Source organism: Pseudorasbora parva, chromosome 8 (assembly GCF_024679245.1).
Source record: "Pseudorasbora parva isolate DD20220531a chromosome 8, ASM2467924v1, whole genome shotgun sequence".
Taxonomy (NCBI): Eukaryota; Metazoa; Chordata; class Actinopteri; order Cypriniformes; family Gobionidae; genus Pseudorasbora; species Pseudorasbora parva.
The window spans coordinates 9,782,428-9,804,085 of NC_090179.1; the positions used below are offsets into that span (position 1 = coordinate 9,782,428).

General features: G+C 37.0%; 1 protein-coding gene across 1 annotated transcript in view; it reads right to left on the minus strand.

Moving 5' to 3' along the window:
* Positions 1–3,849: 3,849 nt before the first annotated feature.
* Positions 3,850–21,658, minus strand: part of pik3cb (phosphatidylinositol-4,5-bisphosphate 3-kinase, catalytic subunit beta) — an 82,507-nt gene continuing 64,698 nt past the window's right edge. Inside the window, exons 14-24 of the mRNA XM_067450061.1 lie at positions 21,485–21,606; positions 21,247–21,390; positions 21,028–21,127; positions 15,890–16,074; positions 15,488–15,597; positions 15,325–15,403; positions 12,026–12,193; positions 10,050–10,173; positions 9,472–9,617; positions 9,216–9,348; positions 3,850–5,590 (exon numbers count right to left, since the gene is read on the minus strand). Coding sequence (XP_067306162.1) covers positions 5,459–5,590; positions 9,216–9,348; positions 9,472–9,617; positions 10,050–10,173; positions 12,026–12,193; positions 15,325–15,403; positions 15,488–15,597; positions 15,890–16,074; positions 21,028–21,127; positions 21,247–21,390; positions 21,485–21,606 — 1,443 coding nt within the window. The 3' untranslated portion in view covers positions 3,850–5,458. The remainder of the gene's footprint in view (positions 5,591–9,215; positions 9,349–9,471; positions 9,618–10,049; positions 10,174–12,025; positions 12,194–15,324; positions 15,404–15,487; positions 15,598–15,889; positions 16,075–21,027; positions 21,128–21,246; positions 21,391–21,484; positions 21,607–21,658) is intronic.

Sequence of the window (21,658 nt, forward strand, 5' to 3'; positions counted from 1 at the left end):
AGCACATTCAGGGCTTTTCAGAGATACCATTTGTTTTGAGGTTTCACCTGGACAACAACTTATCCTTGGTCTTTAAAAAGAATGAATGATCAAATTTAGCACTTTTTTATGGAAATATTATAATAATATATACATAAAATATATATTTTTAATTATCATTTGAATCTGACAATTTTTTTCATTGGACAACAGCTCAGGAAAATGTCAAAATACGTTACAAAACAGGGCAATCATTTCAAACATGTCCACCGTAGAGGACTTATAGCATGTTTATCAGACATTTTGGGAGACATACGTGAATAGGAAAACATTGCTATCAATGTTCCTATACAACATTATATATTATGAAAATGTTACCAATTATTACTCCCATTATTTTGTCATTATGTAGCTCAAATAACACATTATATGCAATTTGGAGACAGTGTAGAGATATTGCATTGAATGGGAAAACCCATGTATGGCCATTTACCTACATATTGCATAAATTAAAATAGTATATCAATTAATTCCATTATATCTTTCATAAAATAGTTGAGAATCATCTTTAAACAATCATCTTTTGGTTAAAAAAAAATCCTGAATCCTGAAAAAAATATAACAACCTTTTGTTTTGCCTATAGATACATGTCATTACATTATATTTTCATGGTCCACTATATAGCATAACTTATAAAATATAATTTAAAAAGTTTCCATTTGTTTCTTATGCTCTAAACAATATATTGACATAAAATATGACTAAATTCAAAAGACTTTTGAAGACGTAGTCTGGACCGACACATTGACTGTTGTATAATGGCACAGGAGACACACCCACACATACATAATACTGGCTCAGACACCCAATAGTATTTCAGAGCACCTCAACTGGGGCAGAGAATAATACAGACTGACTGAGCATGAAAACATCCCTTTAATTAGTATGAACAGTTTGGACACAATTACTGACTTTGCTTTTACAGGGCTCCAGACTAACACTTTAGAGCAGCAGCACTGGTGCTAACATCTTAATCATAAAAAGTACTATTGTTTTGCATTAATAAGTGCAGTCACTAATAATATTACATGTTTATTTGGAAATGCACATTTGACAGTTGTAGGGATGAGTATGCTGGGGTGTTTCTCCTAAAGTCCACAATTATCTTCACTGTTTTTAAGCATGTTCAGCTCCAGGTTGTTGTGCAAGCCAACTCTTTGTGCTCAATGTACAGGCGTTGAATGTGAATGTCACACTATCTACACTAGCTATCCTGTACGCCATGAGTGCATATTAATAGCATTCACCCCTTTTTCACGTTTTGATTTTTTACTACAGTAAAAATAGGCTAATCATCGATAGATTAAATGGTGTTGTGCCCTTGTGGACAGAAAAGCACATTGTTATAAAAATGTTATTTTGATATAAATATATTTAATTAAACTCACAAAAATGATTTACCCCATTTAGTCTCAAAAAGGATATTCTTATGATATATACAAGTCCTTCTCAAAAAATTAGCATATGTGATAAAAGTTCATTCTTTTCCATAATGTAATGATAAAAATTAAACTTTCATATATTTTAGATTCATTGCACACCAACTGAAATATTTCAGGTCTTTTATTGTTTTAATACTGATGAATTTGGCATACAGCTCATGAAAACCCAAAATTCTTCTTAAAAGGGGGGTGAAACACTCAGTTTCAGTCAATCTCATGTCAATCTTGAGTACCTATAGAGTAGTATTGCATCCTTCATATCTCCGAAAAGTATTTAGTTTTATTATATTTATAAAAGAAATATGGGCTGTACAGAGTCTTTCCGGAAAAAAACGAGCGCCTGGAGGCGTATCGAGTGGGCAGTTATGATTGCGGTTTTGAGCAATGAACCCGGCTGTGAGTTTTTAAAAGCCTCAGGAATCTTTTGCAGGTGTTTAGAGTTAAGCCAAAATCATCAGTATTAAAACAATAAAAGACCTGAAATATTTCAGTGAATCTAAAATATATGACAGTTAAATTTTTATCATTACATTGGAAAATAATGAACTTTTATCACATGCTAATTTTTTGAGAATGACCTGTATATATTTATATTATTATTTTTTCTCATTAATGTACACACAGCACCCCATATTGACAGAAAAGCACAGAATTGTTTATTTTTTAATAAATCTGCAAAAATGGAAGAAAAAAAAAAAAACCTTGTGGAAAGCCTTCCCAGAATATTTAAAGCTCTGCAAATGGCAGGGGTGACTTGCATGTGTGACGTGAGACATATGTTGGGATTTTACAGATACATTTAATGACGTCAAGATGTTATCTTTCCTGGGAAGCAAGACAATGCCAGGCCTCATTCTGCACGTCCTACAACAGAGTTGTTTCACCATACAGGACTAGGACTGGTCTGCCTGAACTCCAGATCCGTCTCCTATTGAAAATGTATGTCCCATCATGAAAAGGATAATCAGAAAATGACAACCGCGGACTGCTGAGCAGATGTCTTATATCAGGGGAGATTGGACAAATATTCCACATGTAAAACTTAAACAATTATTATCCTCATTTTACCAAAATTTAAAAAGTGTAATGAAAAGGAAAGGTGATGCCTCTGTTCCAACTTTTTTGGAGTGTGTGGCAGCCATAAAAATCTAAATTTGTCAAGTCATTCAGTGAAAACATTGGACTTTTTGTTCTTCTGAAAGCTGGAAGAGAATGAACAAAATCACAGATTCTTCATGTTGTTAAATTTTACAAAATGTCCCAACTTTTGGTTTGGGGTTGTATTTTGTTTGGTTCGCTTCATGAGAATGACTCAGTTTTTAGGATTTGAATTAGCAGAACAACTGTTCACAAGCTTTTGGGATTTAATTTTGGTTGTTGTGTGTTGGAAAAAATAAAAAAAGACAAAAAAAATAAAATAGAACAGACCACTGAATGTGACCCACAATCTCTGAATCCCTTCCGTGGACAAAGAATATTTACAATGACAACAATAAAACCTCAGTCACATTTAAACGTTTCCAACAAATAAATGGATTGCTTTCTTTCAGCTGGTTGAACACATTTTTATTTGGACATTTCCACTGTGTGTCGGCTGAAGCAGCAGCGACTGCTTTCATGGTAACCAGTGAACAGAATTCTGCAAAACTAGAGAAAACAAATGTGATGCAATAAAATCTCTACCCTGAGAGATAATACGCTTCTCTTCCCTGGAAACGATGCAATGGAGAATGACTGTGAATATGGCAAAAACAAAACAAAAGGTGCAAGTCTCTGTATTAATGCCATGGCGATCCAATCATGCAACGCAGCGTGACGTTGCTTCCCATTCACTAAATAGCTGGCATAGTGAAGAGCAGGATATCCAAGATCTGCATTAGAAAGCAAAAATAATTCCATGATAATTTACATCTGCATACCAGTGCAACTGTTTAAGGCAAATGTCATCAGACTCTCCTTTTTTGAAACAGATTTCAAGTCTTGAATTTCTATTAATCTAAAGTACTGTGTTAAGTCAGTTATTCATATATTTTGCTGTAGTGTATCAGTAGGAAATATCAGTTTACGTTTCCGAAATTTCCTCTTGCAATTAACTGAGATTTGTGTATGCACAAGGAGTCTGACAACAGCCCTTATTAGGGCCTTCATAAATCTCACTTTATTAATAATGGCAAACGAATGTTTGGAAATATAATCTGATATTTCCCACTGATGAACTACAGTAAAAGATACAAATAACTGGCTTAAAACCATTTTTATTTGGTGAAAATATGAATGTGCCAAATACTTTTACACAGTACTGTATATAAATGGTGTAATTACATATTAATACCCCTCCCCCCATCAAACTGAAATTATAAAGAAGAGTTCAATGAAAACAACTTTTATTTCTACGAAATGGGCGAGACAGAGCAAAGCCTGTATTAAACGTTTCAGTGAAATCAAAGGTCATCAGTGTAACATACAGCAGCACGAGCGCACACGCATACTCTCTCGTAATAGGTTTACAGTTGCACATTTACGTTTGCATATTGCACCAAGGCATCAACACATCCCCTAATAGCATATGGAGTAGGGCCATTGGACATTAGAGTAAAACCTATTCTAGTATAAATTGTAATTTCTTTGCTAGACACAAATCGTAATTCTTAATCTCTTATACACCATAACAGCACAGGAAATGAACGTATAATTCTCTGGAATGTTGGTCCTATACTCTTTGCATTACTCTTAATAACTCTCTATATCACAGTACACAGTCTTTCCTCCCATTCACACATTCAGTGTAAAAATAACATGCTCAGTGCATCTACACATCTCTAGTCACACAGCCAACAAGAAAAGCAGCACTAGAGTCATTGATAATTACTGTCTGTGCTTTAAAATATAGGCATTGACCAGTGATTACTATTGCCTGAGCTGTCAGTCACGACAGCTAGACCTCCCCTTTTTGGTCCGCTGAGTCTTTTGTGCAGATATTCTGACTAAATAGTCCATTGAAATATAATTTTGAGTTTTGATATGCAGGCATATACAGTTTTAAGCCCATTTAAACCTGTGAATTACTCTCAAAATAACAGGCACCAAAATAAGCAATTTTCATGGACTGTACCATTCAACAACAGGTTTGGCTACAATGCTGAGGAATATATTTTATGGCTAGCACCATAGAACAAACTACATGATAGCGATGTTGGGGAAGGCCCTCAATCTTCACAGTGTTTGTTCAAAGTGATCCTCAATCCAATATTTGAGTAAAGCCTCTTCAATTTTACAGCAATTTCTGCTAGACTGTACATAAAGTAGCACTGTAGATACAATAGGTACAGTGCTTTACCTTTACAACGTTTAAAACTCATAAAATATTTATACCTATAACATGATTCCAGTGTTTTTAAGACTATTTCTCATAATAAAGTAGTCTGGCACATACAGTTTAAAAGACAAACAAATTCAAAAGAAATTACAAACAACACGTTTCTTGTGCAGTGAGGCACATGTTTACCTTTTGGTCTGATAAGATGCACTTCCTCTGAGCTTGTGCTCTGATTGGTCCATTTTCAAAAGTCCCGATACATTAACACATTAAAACTCATTCCTGGATGGCCAAAACCTGCCCTTGTTGTTTCAAGGTTAAGAAACTCTTCTTTCCCCCCAGAAGGACAGGCTGGAGTTATTAACAGTTTACTGATTTTTCAGTGGAGGAAAATGCAGAAGTTCTTTCTTTTATTACCTTCTATAAGGCTATTAAATCCAATGTCAAGTCAGGGTTTTGCATGGCTCTAATATGGTCAGAGGCAGTTGATGTCCAACACAACAAACGGGTAAAAGCTTAGATCCATGCAATTTGGCCATCAATTTTCTAAAATTCAAAGCTGGTTTTACTGTAGTAAACAGTTTTGCTGCACATAATGGTGCTTTATGGTGAACCCTGACTTCAGTTTGGAGAGATGTTTGTGTGGCCAGATGTTAGTGTTTATGAAGGGTGAGCCACAATGTGGGCCATCCAGTTGACTTTGGTGGTCCAACTCTCTCGCAGAGCTTCGTCAAACTTCTGCCGGAACTGTTTGAGGGCCTCCTCATCAGTTTTACCTAACGCCAGAGAGTCCTGGAAAACAAACATACAGCTGGTGTCAGCCCATTCATTGCTATCATATATTTGTTTGCTTATTTTGAATTTCATCTCTTTTAATGGAGTAGTTCACTTTAAAATGAAAATTAGCCCATGATTTACTCACCCTCAAGCCATTCTAGGTGTATATGACTTTTTTTTTTTTTTTGATGAACACAATCAGAGTTATATTAATAAATATCCTGATGCTTCCAAGCTTTATAATGGCAATGACGGGGTCCATTGAGCTTGAAGATCAAAGAAGCACATCCATCCATCATAAACATACCCGTTAATAAAGACATTCTGAAGCGAATCAAGCCAGAAGCTAGATATTTTACTTTATAAAGTTTTAAATATGGATATTTTTCTTACAAAACCCCATCGATTTTCTCACAAGGCCTGAATGCTTTAGCCCCAGAGCCATGTGGATTATGTTCATAATGGATCAATGTGTTTTTTTGATTTTCAAACTCAATAGTCACTGCCATTATAAAGCCTGGATGCATCAGGACATTTATTTATATAACTCTGATTGTGTTCGTCTGAAAGAAGAAAGTCATTTACACCTAGGATGGCTTGAGGGTGAGTAAATCATGGGCTAATTTTCATTTTAAAGTAACTACTCCTCTAATGCATTGACCTAATTCAGTGTTATAATGGTGTTATTCTGTTTTGTTTGATGTTCTTTTCTTTTCTTTATTTTTTGACACTGACCTTTTTGCAATACACCAATTTTAAAAAACAAACACACGACAGGTGTGTAAACAAAGATAAAGATCAACTGGTAGCATGTTAAATAACTGACAGGGCATTTACAAAGATTTATGGACATTGGGCTTACATGTTTTAGCTACTTCTCTTCCTCCACCCCTTCCCCCCTTTTCTTTCTACTCCTCTACTCTTCTACTCTACTCTCAAACTCTTCTCCTTCCCAACCTCCCAGAGACAGAGGAAGTGAAGGAAGAGAGAAGATAATACATATTTACAACAAAAACAACAATAATAATACTAAGGAGAGCGAACAAAGAGAAAACTAATCACATAAATAATACTAATGAGTAACTGTATATGATAAACGGAACTGACTCTATACTGGGGTGTGCAAGGTTTTTCACATATAAATGCATATGTGAGGGATGAATTCGATTCAAGCTTTGGTTAAAGGATCCAAGTTTGAAGTGAATGTTTGAGTATGTCTTTGTAAACTGATATCCAAATGCAGCTGCATCTCTCATAATGCAAAGGCATTGTATGACTTATAGTCATATTGTAATATTGTTTTCTTGGCGAGTCATAAGGAGGGGAAGTGTGTGTTCTGAAGAGAGATTCATTTATTAATATATTGGTAGCATTGTCCTAAAATTGATTAACGGTATTGACATTGATGATAACAATAATAAATGTTCCTTGAGAAGAAAAACAAAATAGAATGATTTTTGTGAAGGATTATGTGACGCTGAAGACTGGAGTAGTGATGCTGAAAATTCTCATTTAGTTGGGCCAGACACTTAGGGCCAGATTGCCAACGCAAACCCTCTTTTGGCATAAAAACTACTGCCAAAATTGACTAAAGTGAAAAATGAACACTGAAAAGCCATCAAGGTTATTTTTGTGGGATTTGCCTGATTTTCAGTGGTCTTTTTCAAGCACAAGATTTACATAAAGTGGTGGTCAGAATTATTGGCATCCTTGGTAAAAAAATATCAAAGACAAAAACAAATCTGCATTGTTTATCCTTTTGATCTAACATTAAGAAATGGCACAAACCTACCCTTTCAATTAAGGAAAATAATTAAAAGTGGGGGTAAATCACATGAAATAAATGCTTTTTTTCTCCACAACAAGTTGGCCATAATTATTGGCATCCTTTTATTAAATACTTATTGCAACCCCCTTTTCCAAGATAAAAGCTCTGAGTTTTCTCCTTATAATGCCTCCCCATTATGTTTGGAAAACACCTGTCATTAGAGAGCATTCCTCCACACAGAATCTCTCCAGATCCTTCAGATTCACAGCATCATGTTTTTGGGGCTTTTCTTCAGTTTACTCCATAGGGTTCAGGCCAGAGAACTGGAATGGTCATGGCAGGAGCTTCCTTTTATAGTGACACGTGTGAGTTGATTTTGATGTTTGTTTTGGATCGTTGTCCTGATGTAAGATCGAACCACGGCCCATTATAAGATTTTCTAGCAGAGGCCATCAGGTTTTGATGGTATTTGCTAGAATCCATGATACCATGTGTCTGAACAAGATGTCCAGGACCTCAAGCAAAAAAAAATAGGCACACAACATTAAAGATTCAGCTGTATTTTTAACCATGGACATCTGGTGGGTTTTCTGCCAAAAATCTCTTTTTATAGTTTTATCTGACCATAGAAAACATAGTCGTGTCTGAACACTGAATATGCTGGAGTTTGTTTCTGGATGAGCGAGAAGGATTTTTCTTGAAACCCTCCCAAACAACATGTGGTTATGTACAGTTTTTTTTTTAGACTTTCTGACCTCAAGACTCAAGTAATCTCTGTAATTCTCCATCTGTGATCTTTGGAGAGTCTTTGCCACTCAAATGTTCCTCCTCGCTGTGCATTAGGATGATTATCGGCTACACATGTCCTCTTCCAGGCAGATTCGTAACATCTTTAGTTGATTGAAATTCTTAATTATTGCCCTGATGTTGGAAATGGCGATTTTCAATGCTTTAGCCATTTTCTTACAGCCACTTTCTATTTTGTGAAGCTCAACTATCTTTTGCTGCACATCAGAACTATATTCTTTGGTTTTTCTCATTGGGAGAGTGATAAAAGTTAATTTTGCCTTTGTGTTTCCTCATATTTATACTTCTGTGGTACAAGATGTCATAGCTAGACCATTTTAAAATGTTTTAATGTTCCTAGTGTTTTGGAGAAAAACCTTTATTTTTCCCTTTACTTTCCATTCTTTTACTTCAATGAAAGGTTAGATTTAATGCAATTTTTTAATGCAAGATAAGCAGAATGATAAGCAATGTAGATTTATTTTTTACAGCCATCTTTGATAATATTTACTAAGGGTGCCAATAATTCTGCCCACAACTGTATGGAGGAGGAAAGAGGGGTGTTTGAGGCTCATGGTCTGTTATAGTTTCATGTACACAACACTTATTATTCAACTATGCTAAGGTACAGTTTTCCATTCTAGGGCACCTTTAAGATATTTCTGATGAAATCCGAGATGTTTTTGAACCATCCTTAGGCATTGTTAAAATAGTCAATGTGACTATTTTATCGATGTCTTTACTACCTTTCTGGGGCTTGAAAGTTGCAATGACATTGCTGCCTATGGATGGCTCAGAAAACTCTCGGATTTCATAAAAAATTGTGTTCGGAAGATGAACGAAGGTCTTGGTTTAGAACAACATAATAGTGAGTAATTAAAGGCATCATTAAAATTTTTAGGTGAACTAACCCTTTAACCCTTAATTCATTTTATGGTGCTTGCCAGTCTTGTTAGAGCTTGACAGCCACATTACTATTCGCTTACCACTTCATGTGGGGTTTGAGCAGTTTGAAAATTAATAATGGATGTACGATCCCTTGAAGGAGATCCTCGAAGGGAACTCTGTGCTGTACGTGTCTGTTACCTTTAAATACTGGATATCTTTGACAGACGTAAGCTCTGGCAGGCCTGCTGTGAGCATCAGAGCAAAGAGTGTGATGAACAGATTTCCATTTTTCCTCAGAATCAGATACGCGTCCTCACAGTATTGCCTAAAACTATACATATATACAAAGCACTGTTAGATTAGTGTCCTACAGAAATGTTGAAAAAGAGAAATGGAATTGTGAATTATGAGGGAAGGAGATAAAGTGAATTAGACAAAGATGTCAGTCACTAACTTTCCAAATTTCTCCGTGTTGCCTGTTTTTCCCTGTTGAATCACGTGGATGAAGTCATGTGTGAGGATGAAAGGAACACGCTCACGCTTGATCCCAAACTTCGACTTAAAGTTTCCAAGGATATGACCAAAGTCTATATGGAAGAGCTGAATTACACACACACACACACGCACACACGCACACACGCACACACACACACACACACACACACACACACACACACACACACACACACACACACACACACACACACACACACACACACACACACACACACACACACACACACACACACACACACACACACAAACACACACACACACACAAACACACACACACACACACACACACACACACACACACACACACACACACACACACACACACACACACACACACACACACACACACACACACACACACACACACACACACACACACACGGTTTGTAAATATCCGGTCAATCTACTTCATTACCATTTTAATGAACAGAAGAGAATGGCATTTTAAAACAGCCTACATTCTGTGGGCTAACATTATTCACGCGGCTTCATGTGTAGAGCTGTTTCCAAACCTACCTGCCCTGTACTGCGAACCATGATGTTGTCGCTATGACGATCACCAATGCCCAAGACGTAGGTGGCAACACAATAACCGGCACACGATAGAGTGAACTCCTCAATGGCTTTGTCCAAAGCATCTCTATGTCAACACATCACATTATCAATTAGTTTTGACACAAACAGCAACTTAATTCAATAAGAGCAGGAGTAATGCCACCCATCATTTCTATATTGTTAAAGGGTTAGTTCACCCAAAAATGAAATTGATGTCATTAATGACTCACCCTAATGTCGTTCCTCACCCGTAAGACCTCCGTTCATCTTCAGACACAGTTTAAGATATTTTATATTTTATGCGCAGAGCATATGCAGTCTATGCCCACTTTATTGTCCATGTCCCCAGAAAGGGAATAAACACATCATCAAAGTAGTCCATATGAGACATCAGTTGGTTGATTAGAATCTCTTGAAGCATCGAAAATAGACCAAAAAAGATTCAAACAGTTCATGAATCAGTGAATCAATCAATGATTTCAGCAGTTTGACGCAATCCGAACTGCTGAAATCACGTGACATTGGTGATCTGAATCATTGATTCATGAACCGTTTGAATCTTTTTGGAGGAACGTGGAAGAGAAGACAATGCTAAATAAAGTCGTAGTTTTTGATATTTTTGGACCAAAATGTATTTTCGATGCTTCAAGAGATTCTAATCAACCAACTGATGCCACATATGGACTATTTTGATGATGTTTTTATTAGCTATCAGGACATGGACAGTAAAGTGTGCATACACTTAGATACGCTTTTGGACTAAAATATAAAATATCTTAAACTGTGTTCTGAAGATGAACGGAGGTCTTACGGGTGTGGAACGACATTAGGGTGAGTCATTAATGACATCAATTTCATTTTTGGGTGAACTAACCATTTCAGAACTGCTAGGAGGCTAGATCTAGCAGTTTATTTTGTTAATTAATTTTTATCATAAAAAAATAAAAATAATAAGAGATGACAACAAAGTGTGGGTTTGTTAATTAAAGGGTTTGGAGGTCAGCATTATACATTGTCCAAGCATATTTACAATTTAATGATAGCAGATGTAAGAGATTCACACAAAATTTCAATTTTTGGGGGGATTAAATTAAACAAAAAGTATTAATAATTTTCACACAGATCGGATCTGGCCAGTGTGTTGTATATGGTATAGTCACTCAAGTAATTTATTTTAATGTATCCAAATCTCAATAAAGATTTTGCATCTACAAATGGTTTGTACCTCACGCAGCCGCTGTGCGACTCTCCATAACAAATGAATGACTTTCGGACCATCAGCTGTCGTTTGCCGTGCAGTGGAAACTCTACCGGTCGAGTTGGGTTAAATGGTAAATGGTAAATGGACTGCATTTATATAGCGCTTTTAACAGACCCATGACCATCCAAAGCGCTTTACATCTTGCCTCACATTCACCCATTCACTCTCTCATTCACACACCGACGGTGGTGTCTGCCATGCAAGGCGCCATCCAGCTCGTCGGGAGCAGCTGGGGTTCGGTGTCTTGCTCAAGGACACATCGACACTTGGTCAGGTGGAACCGGGGATCGAACCACCAACCTTCCGGTTTGTAGACAATCTACATGAACCACTGAGCCACTGCCGCCCCAGTGGCTTAAACTATCTCGGATGCGGGCCTAGTTCGGTTTCAGTTTAAAGCCTGTGCACTTGTGTACAACACTCTTTTTGATTTATTAATCCGAATTTTGCCAAATTTTTGACATTCTGCGCTATTCTGTAAATTCCCTTATGATGATGGTTTTCACGATGATTGGATTTTATTATTTTTGCAGAAATCATTGGGCCCTATACAATGTTAATTTCAATTTCTAAAGGCTTTAGAATAAAAAAAAATGTATTGAAATGTATTGAAATAATCAAATAGTGTACATAAGAGATGTCAGAAGTAGCCCTGTAGTAGGCAGATATAACTCACCCAGAGTTCTTGTCTTTAAGCCAGTTCAGTAATGCATCTTTATTGAAGGCAGCAGCAGCGGCCATGTTGCTGCTTGTTTTTTGGATGTTCGCAATGGTATCAGCTGAAGACACAACCTCAATCAGACCAGCGTGATCTCCTGTTGCCAAGCAACCATAAGGCACAATTCTACGAGACATGGAAAAAAAACAATTTGAAAATAATGATCTTTAAAGCCATTAACTGCAACTGAATACAGCTGTCACTCCCTGTGCTTAATCCTGTTATATACACATACAGTACTTTTGGGAGTGCCAACTGAATGTACTCCAGGTACTGAGAAACACATTTAAACAAATGTGTGTAATGAGTATAGAACCAAACTCAATTAAAACGTAAAATGACACTCTTTTGGACGCTGGTAGTTATTGTCATTATAGATGCTAAAAAAACAAAACAAAACAAAACAAAAAAACAAAAAGTCTTAAGTCTTGACTCATTCAAAAATGTTGCTATTGTCTCTCTTCACCAGAACTGCTCTCATAGGGAAACCCATATATAACAGTCCAGAGTGAGCAATTGTTTAAAACCAGTGGCTGAAGCACCTTAACACCTATGGAACAGCTTGAATCTTTTTACAATCGGTTACTGTGTATTAGAGTTGCACGATTCTGGATAAATAGAGAATCACAACTTTGAATCACAACTGTTTATTACATCCCGATTCTCCCACGATTCTGAACAGACAATTAAACAAAATAACACGTAATTTACTGTATATAAGTGACTGTATTTTTACTGTAAATATAACATTTAATGTCATTTACTAGATGAAAACATTTCGGGATGATCATTGCAGTCTATTAATTTATTTCATTAATATTTAGAATTATTATTGGACTGAATGATTCAATGACTCACTCAAATACTTCACTTGTTTCATTACTTGATGAATCAGTGTTTTGGAACAAATTTGCAAACCAGGGTCTACATGAAACTCTGGGCAAAAATTTCCCTCTCACAAAGTCCCTGCTGGTGAGGTAGTACTTTTCCAAAGTTCAGGAACTTTTGGTGTGGGACTTGTGCGCTGAACACGCTGATTGGTTGACTTCACGCAGCATTTAATTGCGATCACTATTTTTAAAAGTCTATTGCGGTGTATGCAGTCAGAGTTGTTTTTTATTTCAATCAACAATGGACTTTAAAAAAATACGACTGACAACGAGGTTCAGGCGTTATATTTAAGGGATATTCAGGCTTACCCCCAGGGCATCCAACATTTAGGTGCCTTCGTTTCTTCAGTAAAACACAAATGAAATGTTTTAACTCCAACCATTGCAGTCTGCCAGTCATATAATGCATCTGAATGGGTAACAATTAATCTCTTAATTGCCTTTGAATGCCCAGATGTGTGTTTCTGCAGCACTGATATATATGCTAGATAACATTATAAAGACATAGCTATATATAAAATATAGAGGAGCACTTGTACATTGTAAAAAATTTGGTTGGTTTTTGTTGGTTTAACTTTAAAAAGTAAGTAACCTGGTTGCCTTAAAATTGTGAGTTTATTGAAATTAAAACTTTGAGTTGATACAATGAAGGAAATTAGTTTAATAAATAGAAACTCAAAATATTATTGTATCTGAACCACAAAAAAAAAAAATCGAATCTCAAAAAAAAGTCATTGTATTAATTTAAAATTTTAATTTCAATTAACTCAAAATTAAGGCAACCAGGTAACTTTTTTTCTAAATAATTTTTTACAGTGTATCATTGTTTTATATTGTCATATCACCCAGCCTTCAGCAGTTATGGTATTGTATGATATGGCTCTATAGCCGTGTTCCCTTTGGCGTCGTGTAAAGACATCACTTCGGGTATACATGATCTGCAGGAGTTTACGCCAAACGGCAGAAATAAATCTCGCCAGAGCGTGTATATTGACCTTCTTTACCGGAAGTGAAGTGCATTCCAGGCTGTTGGATATAGCGTTCTATTTGAGGTAAAAGATTATATAAATACGACTCGATTTCTCACACACACTGATCGTTTGTGTCTTAAGATATCAATGTGTTGTCATGAGCCACAGGGCTCTTTGTGCATGTTGTCTAAGCATGTTTTTTTTTTGCTCTCATAGAATTGTTACCCATTCACATGCATTATATGACTGGCAGACTGCAACGGTTGGAGTTAAAAATCTTCATTTGTGTTCTACTGAAGAAACAAACACACCTACATGTTGGATGCCCTGGGGGTAAGCAGATAAACATGACATTTTCATTTTTGGGTGAAATAACCCTTTATGGTCTGGGGGGAAAAAAGTCCAGAGACAAATTGTTTTCGGGTAATTTAAGTGGAAACGCGGCTTTAGAGCCATATCATACAATATCATAAATTTGAATTTTTGTGGTTTGCCCTATAAAATGGAGGTACTCCAAGAGATGTTACTAAGCATACATAAAAACCTCTCATAAAGTCTCATAAAGACCCCTTACTAATAGCTCAACCAAACAGATTGAATTCATGTTTATCGTTTTTGGCTGAAACATGTCAAAACAGTTTAGGGAATAACTCTTATTACAAAATATTATTACAAATATGTAATGATTTTTAGGACATTCACTACAGTTACAGCTGTCATTCCTAAAATTGTGTATACAAGGCACTCTGAAACTCTAGAGGGAGCTGTTTCCAATGTAGACTGGCATTTAAGTTCAACAATTCACTGCTAGGTTAAGAGGTCTGTAGTGCTCTTATCAAAGATTGAAGAAAACTAAAAATCAAATATTGACTCAAAAAATGGATGGCTTTGATTGGCTTTAGTCCAGAAGCATTTACAAGTACCTAAAACAGCGTGTTCGGTGAAAAAGGAAGTGGTGACCATTAGTGCGTCTCCTGACATTCTGTAACATTCAACCTCTTAACCACATGTAGAAATCATAGAGGCCCTCAGGGAGGATCGCTGTGGACACACTCACACACAACCCCTATCCCTAAACCTACCCATCCCAGAAACATGTGCAGGACAATAGATTAAAATAAAAACTTGTTACGGCTGATTTATAAGCCTTTGTAACTAGTGAGGACCAGTCAAATGTCCTCACTAGTGAGTTCAACCATCAGTTGTTTTCATATTTTACTATATAAGTGAGGACATTTGTGCCCTCACAAGTATTGCCAAACAAGGAACACACACACACTTGCACGCACGCATGCACGCACGCACGCACGCACGCAGGCACACACACACACACACACACACACACACACACACACACACACACACACACACACACACACACACACACACACACTACCTGAGGTCCAGGTTGGCCTCCTTCCATAGCAGATCCATCAACCTCAAGATCTGTAGAGTCAACATGTCCTGTCTCAGGTCTGAAAAATACATATTTTTTAAAACTATTGTAATGCCATTCTGCAACAGTCTTTTGTCCATCATCCGAGCCATCTGTAGCTCACCATCTCCATTTTTGAAGATGATGTCCACTGTGTCTCCTCCCAATAGCTTGTTATTGTAAACAATCCACAGAGGTTTCATCTTAGAGTCCATGTACTTGCACCTCTCAACACTGGCAGTGAAGAAAAAAAGTTAGAAAATTCTTCTTAGCATACTTTAATATTTAGCTGACATCAACCCTAATTATTTCTCAACTCCTTCCCCCAACCACCCGTCATAAAGAGACAACTTTTCATAACCTGATCACTGTGGAAGTAAAAAGGCTGTTGCATGCTTACTTTAATAATAATAATAATAATAATGAAAATAAACAATTCCTTTAACTAATATAGTTCATTAGCCCCATAAAATTAATCTGATGTGCAGTGAACTTTGAAAACACTCTTTGCATAAAAAAACCTTACTTGACTCCAGCAAGCAATAAGTTGGGGTTGAGAGGTGAATGCAGGTCGGAAAGAGTCTCGATGAATCCCGTCTGTCGAAGGCATGTCATCATGGCCTCTTTAAGATGAGCTTGTTTTGTCTTCGTTTTTATGGTGGCCAATTTAATCAGCTCATTTACTGCTTTCAGCTTACTGAGTGCTTCAACCTACAAAATAATTACAACACATTATGTTAAATTCCAGATTGTATGTTCATGGATCCATGCCTTCAAAACTTCTTTAAAACTTCCTGAACTGTGTGAAGAGAGACAGTAGCTGGATTTCCATCAGTATATTTTTATGCACATTATGCATCTCTCATACACAAATGCAATGAAAACAACAAGATGCCAGTAAAATCTAATGAGCATAAATTACATATATGCTCATGTAGAGTGGATCATTTTATTTTAAAAAAGAGAAGAAATGCACAGAAAACAATTATGGAAACACATACAAATAAAGGTGACTTGACCTGAATAAATAAATAAATTGATTCGCATCAAAAAACGATCATGCCTAAACCAGCTATGTAATTACAAAGCTGGTTTAGGCATGATATTTTTTCCATGTGAACAATTGTGTGTTGCGCCCAGCAGAGAAAATTCAAGTTCAGGAGACTACAGATGAAAAATAGCCTCTTGGCTAATTTGGTTTGTTCATGTGTTTTTATAAAATTGCATTGTACTCTTACAAATAAATTAATCTAATCTAAATGTCAGCAGCACAGCAATATCTTTGCATAGATTCAAAAATATTGCTTTGGTCATTTGTTTGCCCTTTTGTTCTCTTGGACACATTTGTACACTTCGCACTCTAGAACTTAATTCCATATTTTTAATTTTATTTTTAAACACATTTACATTTAATCGCTCAATAGACAAAGGAAAAATACAACCACAAAACTGATTCATCCAACAAATTCCCATAAAGTGATAAGCGCTAAAACATAGGGTACGTTTACAACAATGTTCTAAAAACCGATGACAACTTTATCAGAGCGACCTGCAAATACAACTAAAGCGCTGAGATTTTAATGGTAAAAGTTAAAATGCTATGGTGAAAGGTTCCATACTATATACGCTGAATATTGTGCAAGTCAAGTCACCCTTATTTATATAGCGCTTTTTACAAGTCCAATTGTTTCAAAGCAGATTCACAGTGTTAACAGGAAAATAATGCAACAGAATGTGATTCGGCTGTACAGCCGCTCTGGATAAAACAGTGATGTCATAACACAAATTTTAGTTATGATATAGTGTCAATGCGGGCAGATCAGTAATATAGTTGAAATTTAAGTGTCCCCAGCTGAGCAAGTCAAAAGCCAAAGGCGACAGAGACAAGGAACCAAAACTCCTTCCGGGCCAGAATGGAGAAAAAACCTTGGGAGAAACCAGTCGGGGTGCCAGTTCTCCTCTGGCCGATAAACAAATTTGTAATAGATCTAACTGTACATTTAATGTAATTTAACAGTAAAATACTGTTAAATTTACAAAAGTAAAAAAGAACAAGTCCTTGTGTAATTTTTACTGTGGAAAAAAATGGAAATTGGCATTCCCAAAATTCCCTGCATGACACTTCACACTTTATGTATTTTCGTTGAAAAAACGGATTAGAAAAAAAACAATGAAAAACTATAAAGGAAAAGGTTATGTATGGGTTATGTAGATGTGGGTTTCATGTTACATCTAATGTTGTTAATGTTTATTGCATTTTTAAGACCATGATGGTGTTTAGTGTTTGTGTGAATGACACTGTGCACCTTCTATATATTAGTGGGGTCTTTCTCCGCTTATGGAAAAGCTGCTTGTGATGATCTATGATTCATCATGTGACTCTCAATGTCAATTTGAAAAGAGAAACACCACCATTTTCACATTTTTTTTTTTTTACATGGAGGATGGTAAAGGTATCTTTTTCAAAACCTTTGGGACCCGTTTTCCATAGTTTGTATTTTCAGGCCCCCAAAATGCCATTTCCGTGTAAATTAATGACTAAAACACATAAAAAGTTTTCAGGTTTTTTTTTTATAATGACCATTTTATCTCTTCGATGTAAAATCAGAAGTGTCCGATCCTGCTCCTGGAGGGCCATCTTCTTCAGAGTTTAGATTTTCAATTAGACAAACCCTAATTGAACGCACCAGAGCAAGCTTATCAGGTCTCGTGTCTGAATGTGCCTGTTATTCTAGGCGAAAAGCAGCATGTGAAATTAGCAGTACACAGGAGAGCAGTTGTGAGACAAGACGGTGATGCAACTGATGATGTAGGTCACAAGACAACGTGGCAGAGATACGTCTGGATCATATCCTTACCATTACACACATCCATACTATACAGAACATATCAAATGTAGCACGTACTCTGAGGATGACAGTACACGACTTTTGTACCGAAATCTTATTGGTTTAACTCTACATTAAATCAAATATTTTGTAGCAGCTTTTATTGACACTATGTCAGAGAAGAGGGGACCTTTAGGACTATACTTTTGACTTGATTTCGAAATGTCCAGCTGTCATTGTTGGCAAGCCTTGTTCCTCTTCACTGATACAGTTTGTCCATGTCTGGCATTTGCACTTGTTATTTTTGACAGAGTTTCCTTTAACACATTTAAAAAAAACAATAGTTGACCACTTGTTAGTCATGTTGCTTTTACTCACTCCTCATAATGCAAATTATTAAAGTGGCTAAATTATGCTATTTTAAAGGTTCAACATTTTGTTTTGGAGGTCTCCTAAAACGAAACAATTATTTTAACAATTAAATAAAACATTATTTTAAATAATAATTTTCTCATAACATAAATTGGACATGACCTAATTTCTCAAAAAAATCCTAAAACGGTTTGTTGAAATATTCAGCCCCTCTATACTCCGCCTTTCGGAGACCCTCCTCTGCTCTGATTGGTCAGATGGCCCAGTCTGTAGATTTGTCTACAGATTTCGATGCTAATATCGGAAACAAAATGGCCATTACGATATCTGAATCTCAGCTCCAGATCTTGTTCAGAGTTTGATACACAGCGATACTAACAATGGCATCGTTTTAACCATATAAATTTGAGCCCGATTCCGCATCCTCTGGAAGTACATCATAGTAGATTTGTTTTTACACCACAGAAAATAGTCTTCTCAACATGTCGACAACATGAACCGAACTCTTCCAGGCTTTAGCTGCAACTACAGTGTTTAAGCGTCTAAGTAGATGTCGTTCGCAGGCAGCTAATGAAGACCATAGGCTGGCATTATGCAAATGTTATGAATTATATGCAGGAAGACTGGTATTACTGACGACTCGTTTCGGTAGTTCAAAATCGATTCCTCTTTTTAAAAGACAATAACTTTATTTGTCATGCACTTTGATCTTTGAAACTTTGCAGACATTATACATTCACAAAAAGCTATATTATACTCACTGCATGCAAGGTGACATCCGAAAAATCATAAAAGGAGCACTTTAAATGTCCTTTAGAACCACTCATTTGTAATTCTTAATCTTAATGTGATTTAATACAATATATTTTTAACCATACAATTTTGAATTATACAACTTTGTATACGTTTTCACAACACTACTGCTGTTTAAACATTGTTTAAATGTAACAAAAACTGGTACACTTGAAATCCAAATGAATCAAATTCCACTCCTAGGGGTACTAATAACTAATAAAATGTATAACTAAGGAAATAAATCTGAACTGCAATGTTTTGATCAATGACGCAGAAAATCTCCACCTCAAGACATCAATTGTATTTTTTTCTTACATTTTTGTATCCTAGAAATCTAGACGCACCCTAGCGGCAGCAAATCTAATCTGCCCGCAAGTGTAGTCTAGCAACTCTCAATACCCTTCTGAGCTGTATTCGCCTAACTCTTGCCGGGCCAATCACATCGTGTATAGAGTCGGCGGGCAGGGCCATAATGACGACGGCCGAGTTGCGTTTGCGTGCTTCTAGTAAACACAGAAACTGGCGAATGGCGCCGGGTGACCGCGATTCTGGAAGACTTGGAGTTAAGCTTTTCTCTGAGAAAAGAACAAAGAACGGCACTGAAGTCATTCTTAAAAAGGGAAGATGTGTTCGGAGTTTTGCCGACCGGATACGGCGAATGTTTAATCAGTCAACAAGCTCTGCTTCACCTTCGTTGCTCTGGTTGGCTGTAGCGCTATCCTATCGCGTGCAGAGGGAGTTTGAAAGACAACCGTTTATCCCGCCCCTCGGATTGAGCCCTGTCTATGAGTTTCCAGACCAAACATCTTGATGTGGGTCTGGCTTGTCAGGCTAACATTTTTGCCATCTGATGCTACACTGTATTGCCAGAAGTTTTGGGACACTTGCCTTTACATGAACTTTAATAACATCTCATTCTTAATCCGTAGGGTTTAATATAGAGTTAGCCCACCCTTTGCAGCTATAACAGCTTCAAATCTTCTGGGAAGGCTTTCCACAAGGTTTAGGAGTGTGTTTATGGGAATTTTTGACCATTCTTCTAGAAGCGCATTTGTGAGGTCAGGCACTGATGTTGGATAAGAAGGCCTGGCTCTCAGTCTCCTCTCTAATTCATCCAAAGGTGATCTATCGGGTTGAGGTCAGGACTCTGTGCAGGCCAGTCAAGTTCCTCCTCACCAAACTCACTCATCCATGTCTTTATGGACCTTGCTTTGTGCACTGGTGCTAATCTGAAGGCCACACAAACAAAGTTTGGAGGACTGTAGCTATTGACTCTGTAGAAAGTTGGCTGACCCTGCTCTGAGATTTTACCACTTCGTGGCTCTTGCTCCCAATTGCTTCCACTTTATAATACCACTAACAGTTGACAGTAGAATATTTAGTAGTGAGTAAAGAATATTTAGTAGTGAGTAAATTTCACGAATGGAATGGAAATTTCAGGTAACAACCTATCACGGTACCACTCACTGAACTCCTGAGAGCGACCCAATATTTCACAAATGTTTGTAGACGTGTCTGCATGCCTAGTGCTTGATTTTACACACCTGTGGCCATGGAAGTGATGGTAACAATTCAAGGATATAGAGGGGTGTCGCAGTGCTTTTGGCAATATAGTTTTTTTTGACTGAAACAGATAACGCTTGAAAAGGCTGGAATGAAAACGCTGCACCTGTTTTTTGAGAACTTCTATGTGTGGGATGCATCCTCGGCAGTATGCTTCCAAAATCAGAGCGAAATGAACCGATACCGCTGGCATGTACATTTCAGACCTGCAACGTACATCACACACAATCATAAGCTTTAGTTTAATCATAAGCGTAAGCATACTGATATACCAGGTGAACCAAAGTATTAACATATTCAGGCTTCTTCACATGTACACACTTGCCTGAGATGCCAGAATAGGAAGTGGCCGATTTTGCGGCTGGTCTGAGCGCGCTCCAGGAGGAAGCGGCTGAGGGCGCAGTCATAGTATGGCTCGTAGCGCAACACCTGCACAAGCTGCAGCAAATACTGCAACAGCTCGTCATCACTAACACACACAAGAGCAAAAGTCAGGATTTCAGGATTTCTCATGAGTTTTACTAGATATGGCAGGGTGCTCCGAGACAGCGTGGGCTACTCACCTCATATCTCTAAGGCAGATGACTGCAAATTCTCGGACATACTGGTCGGGGTAATTGAAGTCCAGGAGCTCTAGAGCATCTCGAGGGCTTAGTTTGGGCCAAATCTGCAGCAAAGCCTGTAGCTGCAGTACAAAAGCGAAAATCTTGAACACCGCTGTCTGAGTTGCATCTACA